Below are 11,989 nucleotides of genomic sequence, written 5' to 3' on the forward strand. Positions count from 1 at the left end.
ACACAAACGCAGATCATTCGCAGTCAGACTCGTTAAGGACACAACACGCCACATCGCGGCTACTAGCTACCACTAAATGACCCCCAGCGCCTTCAACTACGGGTCTTGTCGTCCCTTCACGCACAATGGGAGAGTATGAGCTGGCCTCTTTGGACTCGGAGCCTCTTTATCGTCCGCCCAGCATCGCGTCCAAGGCGAGCAGCCAGAAACCACTGACAGCCACGCCCGAGAAGAAGCGGTATTTCGGCGGATGGAGGACCGGCCTGGCCATCTCTACTTCAGCAGCAGCCTTTGTCACGCTCGCCAACATCATCTTCCTAGGCGTCGTCGGAGCGAGGGTTAACGCCAATGGTGGAGCCCTATGGACGGGGGACTGCAAGACTGCGAAAGAGTATTCCCTGTGGCTTCACCTTGCCATCAACGCGTTGGCTACCGTATTACTTGGCGCCGGCAATTATACGCAGCAGGTCTTGACCGGGCCGACGAGGCAGGAAATCGACCAGGCTCATGATAAGAGGCAGTGGCTGGACATTGGCGTCTCGTCAATTCATAACCTGACTAAAATTTCTATCAAAAGAGTGGCCGCTTGGACAGTCCTGGCTTTGAGCTCTCTACCTATTCACCTATTGTACGCCACAGTCAGCCACAAGAGTGTATGGGTTGCTAACAAATTGGTAGATACAACTCGGTGGTCTCTTTCGAAACCAGCGCCAACTACTTCTCGGTCTATACTGCCACACCCAATGACCTCAAGGAGCAAACTCTCAGCAACGTAACCAAAACCTACAAGAACCTCAAAAGTTCTCTCAGCGATTTCGACAAACTTCCAGTTGACGAATGTCTATCCACCTACCGTCGAAATCTCCTCTCAACCAGAGGCGATGTGATCCTGGTTCTTGACACAGATATCCCATACATCTGGAACAACAATTCCCTCCCAGTCGAGATCAATCCATTGCAACTCCAACCCCCATCCAAAAATTGGATATGTAACTTGGACAGTGTCTCTGGCCATGCCGTCTCTCTTCAAGCTTGGGACTGGGAATGCGACACGGCGGCTATCAAATCGGAGAACTGGACGATCGAATTCGATATTCAGTTGGATTCTGGTCTCAAGCCTCGCCAAGCAGTACGGGTTGATCACTGCTACAGCAAATCCACACATGAACACTGCAAGGTGGTTGTGAACCTTCCCCTGCTTGGCGGTGTTATAGCGTGCAACTTTGTCAAGCTTGTTGGGTTGGCCTTGACGTGGTTGTATCTGGAGAAACGCCCTCTTCTAACCCTCGGAGGTATGTTTCTCTCGATCAAAGCTAGACTTTGCTAACAGCTTGCTAGATGCCGTGGATTCATTTCTCACCAATCCGGACCCAGCCACCGACAAGCGTCACCTCATGTCCAAGGTTTCTGGCAAAAAGCTGTCTTGGGAACCTGGGCCTCGCGCTTGGCTTCCCCAGAAGCGCCGCTGGGCCACGGCAGTTTCATGGAGAAGATACGGAGTAACAGTTTTTCTGTACTGTTCCAATTCTTACCCAATTGTATTCTTGCATAACTAATATGTATCCAGGTGTATTGTAACAATCATAGCGGCCGCAATCCTCCTCAGCATGGGCCTCAACACACTAGGACATCCAAGCATGACCGCTCTCTGGAACAGAGGCTTCGGCCAAGTCAATGTCGACGCTCTCATCGACTTTTCCGTGTACAACATCAACGGGGCCACGAGAATGGTGGTGATATCCAACTTGCCCCAGTTGATCTTGTCCCTTCTATACACGGCGATAAACGGCATGTGGACGACCATGCTTGTTGGAGCTGAGTGGAATAGTTACGGAATGAAACACAAGGGCCTCCGTACGACGTATCCGGTGGGGAAGCAACGCAAGACATACTGGCTGTCTCTTCCTTTGGTGAGTAGAACCATTCTTGGTTATACAAGCACATTGCTGATATTGGTGATTGTTAGCGATACGGAGTCCCCTTAATCCTCGGATCCGCTACCCTCCACTGGCTAATCTCGCAATCCATCTTCTTCGTCAAGGTCGTACTTTGGAGAAACGACAAGCTGCTAGTGGACAGATACCCGGATGAAACAACTACATGCGGCTACTCTCCCATCGCCATCATCTTTTCCATCATTCTAGGAAGCCTGATCCTATTAGCCACTGTCGGGGGGAGTATGAGAACGATGACACCAGTGATTCCTTCGGGAGCCACGTGCTCAGCTGTCATCAGCTCTGCTTGCCACGCACCCGAGGATGATGAGGATGCTGCTTCGGAATATGTTAGGTGGGGAGTTTTGCCTGGGACAGATCATTGCTCGATGACCAGCTTCGCAGCAGAAGATCCGGTAAGCGGGAAGTGGTATCAGTAGTGCAATAGACTTAATACGACCTTTTGGAATTCCATCCATTTGGGGCTTTTCACAGTATGGAAAGGCCTCGTATAGCCCGGTCGGTGATATTTCGTGTCGACCATCCAACTCTTCATTGCAGAAGCAATCCGTCGAGGCCGAGGCGTCATTTAAAACTAAACTACCTATCCTATCTACCTTATATAAGCGGAAGCTTACATCAACTATAACTGCGCTTACCTTATTATTAAATGAAAGTGGCTATCCTTTGCCGGGTTCTTCAAACACTCCTTTCTGGAGTCCCTGCTAGACATGCCGACAGATCCGGTCCCTGCTGCCACGTTTAGGATCTTTGTGGCGATGGGATCCGATGATTTTCGTATACAACCCAGCAATTAGGCGAATTATTTCCGTAGGTACGCGGCATACGCCTCGATGCCGCGGAAAGGACTGGCCAGGAAGAATGGCATCGATTACCGAGAGCCTCAAACATGGGTTAGTCTTGGAACTATTGCCAAGACCCGTTTTGGAATGTTCGTTTCGTCGACCCATTGAAATCCAACCTCAGCGTGGATCAATTCGCTATTCGTGGGCTTATTCACTGAACAATGTTTCATGACCAAAACCCCATGTCCGCCTCTACCCCTTCTAATTAAGTCGGTCTTTTGGATACGATGTGGGTCATTTTGAATACAAACATGTTCATCTACCGATCACGGCAGCTGAATCGGCGTGTGACAGCTGATATAAGGCTCTACAATGCCCGTGTCTTGGCTTTTCTTGGTACACCTCAAGACAGTTGACCTGTTTGTCATTTTCATAGCTACATTCGCTCGTTCATTTCTATTCAAAACCGCCAACATGCGATCTGTATCTTCCCTTGCCGCCATCGTTGCCGCCCTCGCTGTGCGAGGTGTCGCTGGTCAGTATGACGACTGGAAATTTGGCAACTTGTTCATCGCCGGTCCTGCCAAGAGCGCCATCAAGAAGGCGACTTACACCTTATCTCCTCCTCCCATCCCTTGCGGAACTCAAGTCAAGGACCCTTCGCACCAGCCCTGGATGTCTATCTGGGTCGGTATCTCGGATTCCGTCAGTGACCAATCCTCGGATCTGTATCAGCCTCTTCTGAACTGGGCTCCTAACAACGAGCAAGAGTAAGTTTTGCTATACGAAGGGAGCGAAATGTCACTAACTAGCTTTGTAGGGGTTGCCCTGCTCCTAACGATGCGTGGTGCGTTGCTGCCAGTACCTTTGACTGTATGACGAGTCGAATCCCGCGACAGAGAGCATATCTGACAATGTTTTAGCTGGAACCCAGGTTGCCCAACCCTACGTGGCCATTCCCAAGGGCGCCTCTGTTGGTTTTGAGAGTGAGTGCACCCGTCGAAGCTCTTAGATGAAAGACCTAACAAGACCCAGTCACCTACAATGGAAAGGCCGTGACTCAGGTCGTTTCGATCAATGGCAAAGTTGTCTCTAAGCAGACTGACCGTGAGTTCAGGTCCCCAGTCGCCTACTCTAATCTCCTTCTAACCTCGTCAAGGCACCGGCTCTCAAGTCCCTACCTACATCTACTCGAGCAACGAGTGCTACCTGGGAGCTTGTGGCACCCTCCAGGAGTACAGTGAGTCCACTTTCTCTTCAGACTTGACAACTAACTGACACATATTAGGCTGGGACGACTTCACCGTCGAACTCACATCGGCCGACCCCAACTTTGGCAAGACCCTCACCGTCAACGGCGGCGACTCGACCGGTCTCAAGACTTCCGACGGCGGCAAGACCTGGCACGCCGACTCCATCGTCATTGAAAAGGATTACTTCTACACTGACGGCTCCAAGAAGGAGTGCTCTTAGAGGTGGAGAGGATAGACTCATTGTATTCTGTTCGTAGACATATTATTTGACTTGGCGATGTCGAGTGTTACAAAAATGACATTGCTGTAACTTTGTAGATAGATAATTACAATCTTGATTGGGTTGGAATCTTTTCTCAAATGTGAGGTGAACCCTAGCTTGAGTCGAGCCTTTCAAAGGATCAGATACATGTTATCTCATGATTCTTGCTATTGATCTAAACGACGTGGCCAAAGATATGCCGGTCCGCTCATCAGACTCAGGATCAAATTCAGAGGAGTTTTAGTTCACTTCTCAATCCCCCAAACAAAGCCAATAGCATCAATGCACCCATCATAGTACCCATACACTCCGCGCAGAGCCCAAGTGCCATCAAGCGCCGGCGCAAGCGACGTCCTGGCAACGGCCGTGGTCCAGCGGTCGTGCGCATGTGGCGCGATGTACTCGTCTACCTGCTGGTACCCGTTGGTCTTGTCGAAACTAAAGAAGGTCATGTTGGCGAGCGTCTGGTAGGGGAGGCGAGGCTGGAAGTTATCGGTGACCACGTTGACGGCCACGATGGGCCGGTCGGGCGATTGGGAGACCGCATGCACGGGTGACCCGTGGAGAACGCCGTAGCTCTTGCTGCTGCCGTCGGTCCAGTCCACGGTGAAGCCGCTGACCCAGTTGCCATCGCTGTGGATGTGGAGGGTCTTGAGCTTGGCGCTCTCCGGCGCGTCGTCGAGCGTGTTGAAGAAGTAGCCGCGGTTGGCCATGGTGCCGATCCATGGCGACAGCCTCGCCCAGGTGGACTTGCTCTCGTGCGTGGCGATACTCTGCTTCAGCGGGGTAGGGGTAGCCTGTTTGAAGGGGAAGATAGAGTCGTTTGGTGGCTGCCAGCCGCTGCCGCCCGTTGACGATGCCAGCTTGGCTTCAAGATCCTGAACCTTGGCCTCGAGATCCTGGATAGTGGCGTCGGTCTTCTTCTTCAGCTCCTCGACTGCCTTCTTCTTGGCATCACGATCCTTCTTGATGGCCACCAAACCAGCTTCCAGGCCCTCGATGATCTTGTCCTTGTCATCGCTCTCAGCCCTAGCCTGCTCGAGATCCTCCTGGGTGCGAGCAAGCTGCTTCTGAGTCGAGGCCAGGCCGGACTCCAACTTGGCGACCTTTTGGTTGAGTTCCTTGTTGCTCTTGTCAAGCTCCTTGTTGTGCTCACGCTCCACGTCCAGTTGTCCGCAGAGGTGGCTGACCTCGGAGTTCAGCTCCGAGATCTGGGCTGACAACTGCTGGACGCGGGCCTGGGCTGCTGCCAGGGCAATCTCTGTCTCATCCAGGCGCTTCTGGAGCTTAGCTTTGGCTGCCTGCTCCTCGACGATCATCCTGTGAGCGTCGTCAAGGGCCTTGTGGTCGGCTGCGTCGTGATCACGATCACTCGAGATGGTCTTTTGCAGGTCTTGGATCTGCTTGGTGAGCTCTGCTTCCTTCTTGGCATATTCATCACGCGCGTCGGATAGTTTCTTCTCCAGGTCGGCGCTCTTGCTCTTCTCGAGCTTGTTCTCGTTGCTGAGCTCACTGATCTTGCCGTTAAGGTCACGGATCTGCTTGTTGCACTTGTCCACCTGTTCCCTGAGCTCGTGGAATGACTTGTCAAGGACGTTGAATCGCTGTGCATGGTCAGCGCGGTGCTCCTGGCAACATGTCTTAGACGAGTACATACCTCGGTCGCATATTTGGCGAGGTAGCCGGCCTGGTCGACGAAAGAGGCCGTGTGCGTCAGGGTGTCAACAAGATTGCGAGGGAACGGCATCTGAGTCTGGATGCGAGGAAGGGCAGCCTCGGTCTGAGGGTAGCAAACGCTCAGCTCAGACTTCTCCCTGGGTGGTTCTGGAGGAGTCATCTCACTGAGGAGACAATGTTAGCAGCGTCGAAGAAGTCAGGGGCGTCTAGCTTACTGAGAGTGAGACTGCTTGCTTACTGCTTGCGTAAGATCTCCAAGTTCCTTATCACCTTCTGGCCCCTTCATATGAACTGCAAGCTTCGCAGTCCCCTCATCTCGGATGCAGTAGAGGCTGTAAGGGGGGCCGTCGAAATCGAATTTGAGAGGCTCGCCTGGTCCATTCTCCGCCCTCTGAACGGTTTTGATTGAGAATGGAACCTTAGACTTCTTTTCCGCGTCCTCGGTCCACTGCCAGAAAGCCAGAACGGGCTTTCCAGCTCCGACGCCCTCTGGGACAAGGACCAGGATCGGCTCGTTGCTGGCATACTTGGGCCAGTCCAGCTTCCCAGTCCAGATTCGGAAGGAATCGATCGCTGTCGCCTCTCCCTGGGACTGGTAGACGCGATCAAGAGTCATGTAGCTCTTGTTGTTGGTCGGGTTTGACATGGTGATGTCGAGCTTCCCGTACGCTTGCTTGGTGGTGATGACATAAGTGTAGAAGTTGTGTGTCATTTCGATCATGTCCTCACCATCCTCCGTCTTGGACACGTTTGTGACGACCTTGGTGTCGAACCAGTTGGGCTTCCTGTTGCCGGCGGCATCCTTGGTCCACTGGGAGAAGAGGTAGACGCTATCGCCGCGACGGGCCGTGCCGTCGGGGAGGATGACAATGAAGAGCTCGTCTGTGGCAGAGGTGCCCCAGTTTAGCTTTCCAGAGTAAACAAACATATTGATGGCGGAAGGAGGTGAAGGCTGGGAGGTATGAGTTGAAGAAGGTTGGATTGTTGAGGAGATGCTAAGAGAGATGTTTCAAGTATCACATTATCAGGCGTCAGCGAGTCCTTTATAGTTGCGCAACTCTTCTCTTCTCTATTGTCTGCCTCTTCTCTGGAAGCTCAGACTCTGTCATACAATCCACAACTTCATCGTCAGCTGCCACCAGAACACGCATTAGCATTTTTCAATACTCTTCTGCATATTCTGGCTAGCAACGAGCTGAGAGACCCCTGTGGCTACCTGATGGCTAGATAGGGAAGGGAGAGGCAATCCCGCAGGTAACGTGGCTACCAATGAACCTCTGTACTCCTATGAAGGCCATCTATTGTTGACCCTTGTACCTTGCCATGATGATCCATACGGGCGGCTCTCTTCCAGCTGAGCAGTATCCCTACCACCTGCACCGCATATTGGCCTTTCCTGAGACCCTCGGCCCCCCGCTTTTATGCAGAAGGGCCTCATTCGTGCCCCGAGCGTTCCGGGACAGTCATTGTTAATTCTGTTTTCAGTCGCTGCTTACTTGCATTCTGTCACCGACCTGAGTGGCCTCGGGCTCTTGCGGAGAAATCATCCAGGCTCACAATTGGCCCACAGCTTAGATAGTGCAGGGGCCCAATGCGCCTTGGCGCATCTCGAAGCGGGAAGATGCCGGGTCAGGTGGAGAGCTGAAGATGCTGTAAGCAAGAGGATGGATAGCCGTCAGCACTTGTTCAGTGAGTTGAGGAATATTGGATAGGAAACACCGTTGATGGTGCATTAAGGCCTTGGCTGTGGACGAGTAAGCAGCTGCTCCGCATGCGGAGAGTTGCGGGAGTCGTACGCCTAACGTTGTGATCGTCCTGGCTAACTATGCCTTGGGGCCAAAGTGTGCAGACTCTGGCCCAGCGTTGGCAAGGCTTACGTCCGAGGTGGCTGGGCGAAGTAGAAGGGGATTATCTTCGCAAGGCACTGTCAAACACGTTCCAGAGGAGGATTCTTCCTAGCATAAGTCTAGCCCGTAGGTTTTTTCTAGTATTAGAAAATAGAAATAAGAGTGCTTCCTTTCTTAGAGGCCTATGTTACGTCTCGATCGGACGTAAGATCAAAGACCACTATCCTCCAGTACATAACATATGTTGTCGGTGCAAGCTACAAATGCCCTTCGTGTATGGACAGCGCGGCCCTAATGGCCAATTCTGAAAACTACTAGTCCGTTGCCCTAGCCCTTACCAAGCCATCCGGGCCAGCACCGAGTTTGGCCAGCGACGAATACATGCCTTCCTACCCTCATCCAAACAGAAAAGACCGAATCCAAGAGCCGCGGGATAGAAATAGTGCTCAACGGGAACGCCAGCGGTACTCAAAACGTCTTGAAGACTTGGGATATACAGCCAGATGACAGCAACTCCCAGTGTAAATAGGATTGCAGGAAAGAGAAGCAAATTCTGCGTGCGCTTGTTGAACACAGGGGGGTGCTGAAAGATGGATAGGTGCCTATTGCGAACCGCCATGAGGTTGAACCATTGCCTACAAGGATCAGTTCGGTTCAAACATAAATAGGCAGAGACTGACATGACGACAAGATTCATAAAGTAAATCGAACTAGCCTCGTTAAGCCGGGCATAGTAGTAGTCTGGGTCAAGATGCTTAGGAACCTCACCAAACTTGAACCACAGGTCCGAGAAAGGGATGCCTTTTCGTTCTAGGTACCAGTACGCCATGGCGAAAGAGCAGACACTCTCAATCACGCCAACAAAGGCATACGCATGGAATATGAGCTGCCAGTTGACGAGGTGTGTCTTGCTAGGGTCGCGTGGAGGTCGGAACAGGACGTCTGCTTCGGGCTTTTCGTAGGCTAAAACGATGGCGCCGGCGCAATCGGTGAAGCAACTATGTATTGTCAGCCTTCAAGTCAAAGTATTGCCGCACGTAGCACATACCATATGATTATCATGAGGAAAGAGGATAAAATCTGCGGAAGTCCAAACACCACGTTGGTGAAGACTGGCCAGAACTCGGAGAATGAGCCTGCTGGGAGCAGGTAGGCAATGACCTTCTTGAGGTTATCAAAGACAACTCGCCCAAATCTTACAGCCTCAACAATGGCGGAGAACGATTCTAGCAGTACCATATCGGCCGCCTCGATGGCGATGTCGGAACCACTAGTGAGACTTATCCCGACATCTGCAGCCTTGAGAGCCGGTGCATCATTGACTCCGTCACCGGTCATGCCGACGATCTGCTTCCTGGCCTGGAACTCGCGGACGATGCGTAGCTTCTGGTCAGGTGTTGTGCGGGAAAAGACAATCTCGTTATACTTGCAGAGCTGTTCCCACTGGTGTTCGTTGAGACTCATCAAGTCTGAGCCAGAGAGGAGGAGCGCAGCATCTCGTGGTTGCTTCGAGTGGTCTTCTTCTGTTGGGAATCTCACAAGGGAGGATGCGTCGTGGACGACTTGAGCAGTAACCATGCCGCACTGGCGAGCGATAGCCAAGGCTGTAAGTCCAAAGTCACCCGTAACCTGTGTGTGTCAGCATCAGACGACCTATTTCACCACTTTCAGGTATGTAAACAAACCATAAAGGCACGAATTCCAGCTCCACGCAGCGTGGCAATAACCTCAGGCATCTCAGAACGGGGCGGGTCGATCATCGCCAGGAGGGAAACCAGGGTAAGCTCAGATTGAAGTTCGTGCATCATCTGAGTCTCAAATTCAGGCGACGATGTATCCGGGAGGATTCTATCGGCACCGAGTATCTTTCGAGCGAGTAGAATCACGCGTTTGCCGTTAGAGGACCACTGATCTTTGAGTTGCTTCACCGCTATAGCTTTGTCCTCAGTCAAGGCCGCCACAGAGCCATCTGGTTGAACCATGCTGGTGCATCGTCCGAGTAGAATGTCCGGGGCACCCTTGACCGTCAGCAGCCTAACGCTGTCAGTACAGAGAAAAAGGACCGTTTTTCAAGGTACAACCTACACGCTGCCAGCCGTGAACTCCTTAGCCCCTGACACTCCAAGACAAATATCAACATCCTGGCTCTTGGAAGCAGTAAAGGCCTTTGCCATGAACTTATTCTTGCTGTTGAAAGACAGCTCAAAAACACTTGTCCACTCCTTGCGTAGCCCTGAGACGGGACCAAACCCTTCCGAGAGCCTCATGGCTGCCTGATCGGTGGCATCTCCAAAGATGTGCCGGTCCGCCAGAGCCTCTTTCTCAGACTCGGGGTCGAATTCAGCAGAGTTGCAGAGTCCCGCCACTGCTCGAATTTGATGGATGCCTGAGCTTCCTTGTTTGAGACGGATGTCGTCCATGGCTGATTCAGGGGTGAAAGCAGTGGTGTATAGAGAGCAGTCAGTAGCAAACATCTTGTTCTGTATGCCTGTTAGCGATCAACTGTCCACAGCATCACTTCATTCTAGCTCAATATGCATACCTTGGTCAAGGTTCCAGTCTTGTCAGAGCAGATGACAGAGACTGAACCTAGAGTCTCGACTGTTTTAAGTGACTTGCACAGAATCTTGTTCTTCTTCATTAGATTCGCCGTGATAGTCAGGCTAGAAGTAACGGCGATTGGAAGACCCTCGGGGATATACGCAATGGCCACGCTCACACAGCTTACGATGAGAGCAGATACGTTGATCCAGTCAGGGTGAGACTTGCGGAGCCATCCAGCCCTAAGGTAGAGTTAGCAAATGTTCAAGTTCAAGCAGGATTTTGACGATTTCATACCAGACGGCCACTAGAATAATGATCCACGACACCATGATGAGAACGATGAGCGAGACAAAGCGAAAGATGTCCTTTTCCATCGTTGTCAAACCCGCTTTGGGTTCGCCAGTCAGTTTTGCAATTTGGCCAAAGACGGTTGCATCACCAGTGGAAACGACAACACCGAGCGCACTACCGGAAACACAATGCGTGCCTTGCAGGCCAATGCAGTGGGTTTCGAGGTAGTTGTCATCAGTTGAGTCGACAGTAGCCTTGATAGGCTTTGATTCACCTGGTCAAGTCAGACATGCATCCCCCGACAAAGGTCGGATACTCACCAGTCAGAACGGCACGGTCAACCGACGTATCATGCGAGACCTGGAGGTAGCGAACATCGGCGGGGATCCTGTTCCCAGCCTTGATGAAGATGACATCGCCAGCAACAACGTCGGTAGCGCTGACTTCAACCCTGGCACCATCGCGAAGAAGAACGCACGACTCGGGAAGCATCTCGGTGATAGACTGCATAACACGAGAGGAGGACCAATCTTGCCATCCATTGAAGGCCGCCTGAATGACAAAGACAGCCACGAGGACTATACCCAAGGCGAGGTTCGCGATAGCTGGAGGATCTCCCAGGGGCTTCCACGAGATGAAGACGAGGATGCCTCCGACGCAGAGGATAGACCCGAAGCCTTTGAAGAAGTATCCGAATATCTTCCAAAACAAGGGGTTTGGGAGAGGAGAGATCTTGTTTTTTCCTTGCTTTCGCAACCGATAGTCAGCTTCTTTGGCCGACAGGCCATGGGCCATGTCGACTTGGAGGCGTTTCTGAATTTCTTCGATTCGCAGCTTGTGCCATTCGATGGTTTCAAATTCTGCAAGTGTCAGTGATGATATCGATTCATCGGTTGCCCTACATACTCAAGACGACTGCATCCTTGGCCTTGGACTTGGATTGCGCGTGATGATGGTTTCTCTCAGCATCGTCAATCTCGAACGAGCTGGGCTCACTTGGTCAGATATCAACTCATTGCAGAAACGGTGCTGGACTCACATGCTGCGATACTGGATCGGCAGGGTCGCGTTCCCTCGGCGGCTCTGACTCGACGAGCGCTTCTGAGGCCTCGGTTCGCCATCCGCTCCAGAACCAGCCTGCGCTCTACCGCTAACCCTGGTGCCGTCCTCTTCGTCGCCAGTCTTCCAGCGAAGGGATTCTAACACGGCCATGTTGTATTTTCTAGAGTATCGAGATCAGATGCAAAAGAGATGATGTTGGAATGTGGTCAAACTCAACATCATCAAACGAGGGTCTTATATGGACAAGATGCAATACGACACCAAGGGAGCCATCCGAGCGCATCTTTCCAGGTGCAAAAGCCACACCGGAAGC

At 52.0% G+C, this 11,989-nt stretch overlaps 4 protein-coding genes across 4 annotated transcripts; 2 read left to right on the forward strand and 2 right to left on the reverse strand.

Moving 5' to 3' along the window:
• Positions 1 to 86: 86 nt before the first annotated feature.
• Positions 87 to 2,374, forward strand: NCS57_01205000 (uncharacterized protein; the record flags this gene model as incomplete). Its single annotated transcript, XM_053061733.1, has 5 exons — positions 87 to 628; positions 679 to 1,292; positions 1,339 to 1,513; positions 1,568 to 1,910; positions 1,967 to 2,374. The coding sequence occupies exons 1-5, from the start codon at positions 126 to 128 to the stop codon at positions 2,372 to 2,374; spliced, it is 2,043 nt and encodes a 680-aa protein (XP_052908261.1). The 5' UTR covers positions 87 to 125.
• Positions 2,375 to 3,214: 840 nt separating this feature from the next.
• Positions 3,215 to 4,213, forward strand: NCS57_01205100 (uncharacterized protein; the record flags this gene model as incomplete). The annotated part of the gene is made up of 6 exons (XM_053061734.1): positions 3,215 to 3,510; positions 3,561 to 3,613; positions 3,664 to 3,726; positions 3,776 to 3,847; positions 3,900 to 3,980; positions 4,029 to 4,213. 6 exons carry the CDS (start codon positions 3,215 to 3,217, stop codon positions 4,211 to 4,213), a joined length of 750 nt encoding a protein of 249 aa, XP_052908262.1.
• A 287-nt stretch (positions 4,214 to 4,500) lies between these two features.
• Positions 4,501 to 6,860, reverse strand: NCS57_01205200 (uncharacterized protein; the record flags this gene model as incomplete). The annotated part of the gene is made up of 3 exons (XM_053061735.1): positions 4,501 to 5,859; positions 5,913 to 6,096; positions 6,148 to 6,860. 3 exons carry the CDS (start codon positions 6,858 to 6,860, stop codon positions 4,501 to 4,503), a joined length of 2,256 nt encoding a protein of 751 aa, XP_052908263.1.
• A 1,253-nt stretch (positions 6,861 to 8,113) lies between these two features.
• Positions 8,114 to 11,826, reverse strand: NCS57_01205300 (Cation-ATPase-N domain-containing protein; the record flags this gene model as incomplete). Its single annotated transcript, XM_053061736.1, has 10 exons — positions 8,114 to 8,414; positions 8,460 to 8,777; positions 8,828 to 9,408; positions 9,465 to 9,813; positions 9,865 to 10,259; positions 10,322 to 10,562; positions 10,618 to 10,888; positions 10,935 to 11,474; positions 11,521 to 11,600; positions 11,654 to 11,826. 10 exons carry the CDS (start codon positions 11,824 to 11,826, stop codon positions 8,114 to 8,116), a joined length of 3,249 nt encoding a protein of 1,082 aa, XP_052908264.1.
• Between the last annotated feature and the right edge of the window lie 163 nt (positions 11,827 to 11,989).

This window comes from Fusarium keratoplasticum, chromosome 10 (assembly GCF_025433545.1).
Source record: "Fusarium keratoplasticum isolate Fu6.1 chromosome 10, whole genome shotgun sequence".
Classification (NCBI taxonomy): Eukaryota; Fungi; Ascomycota; class Sordariomycetes; order Hypocreales; family Nectriaceae; genus Fusarium; species Fusarium keratoplasticum.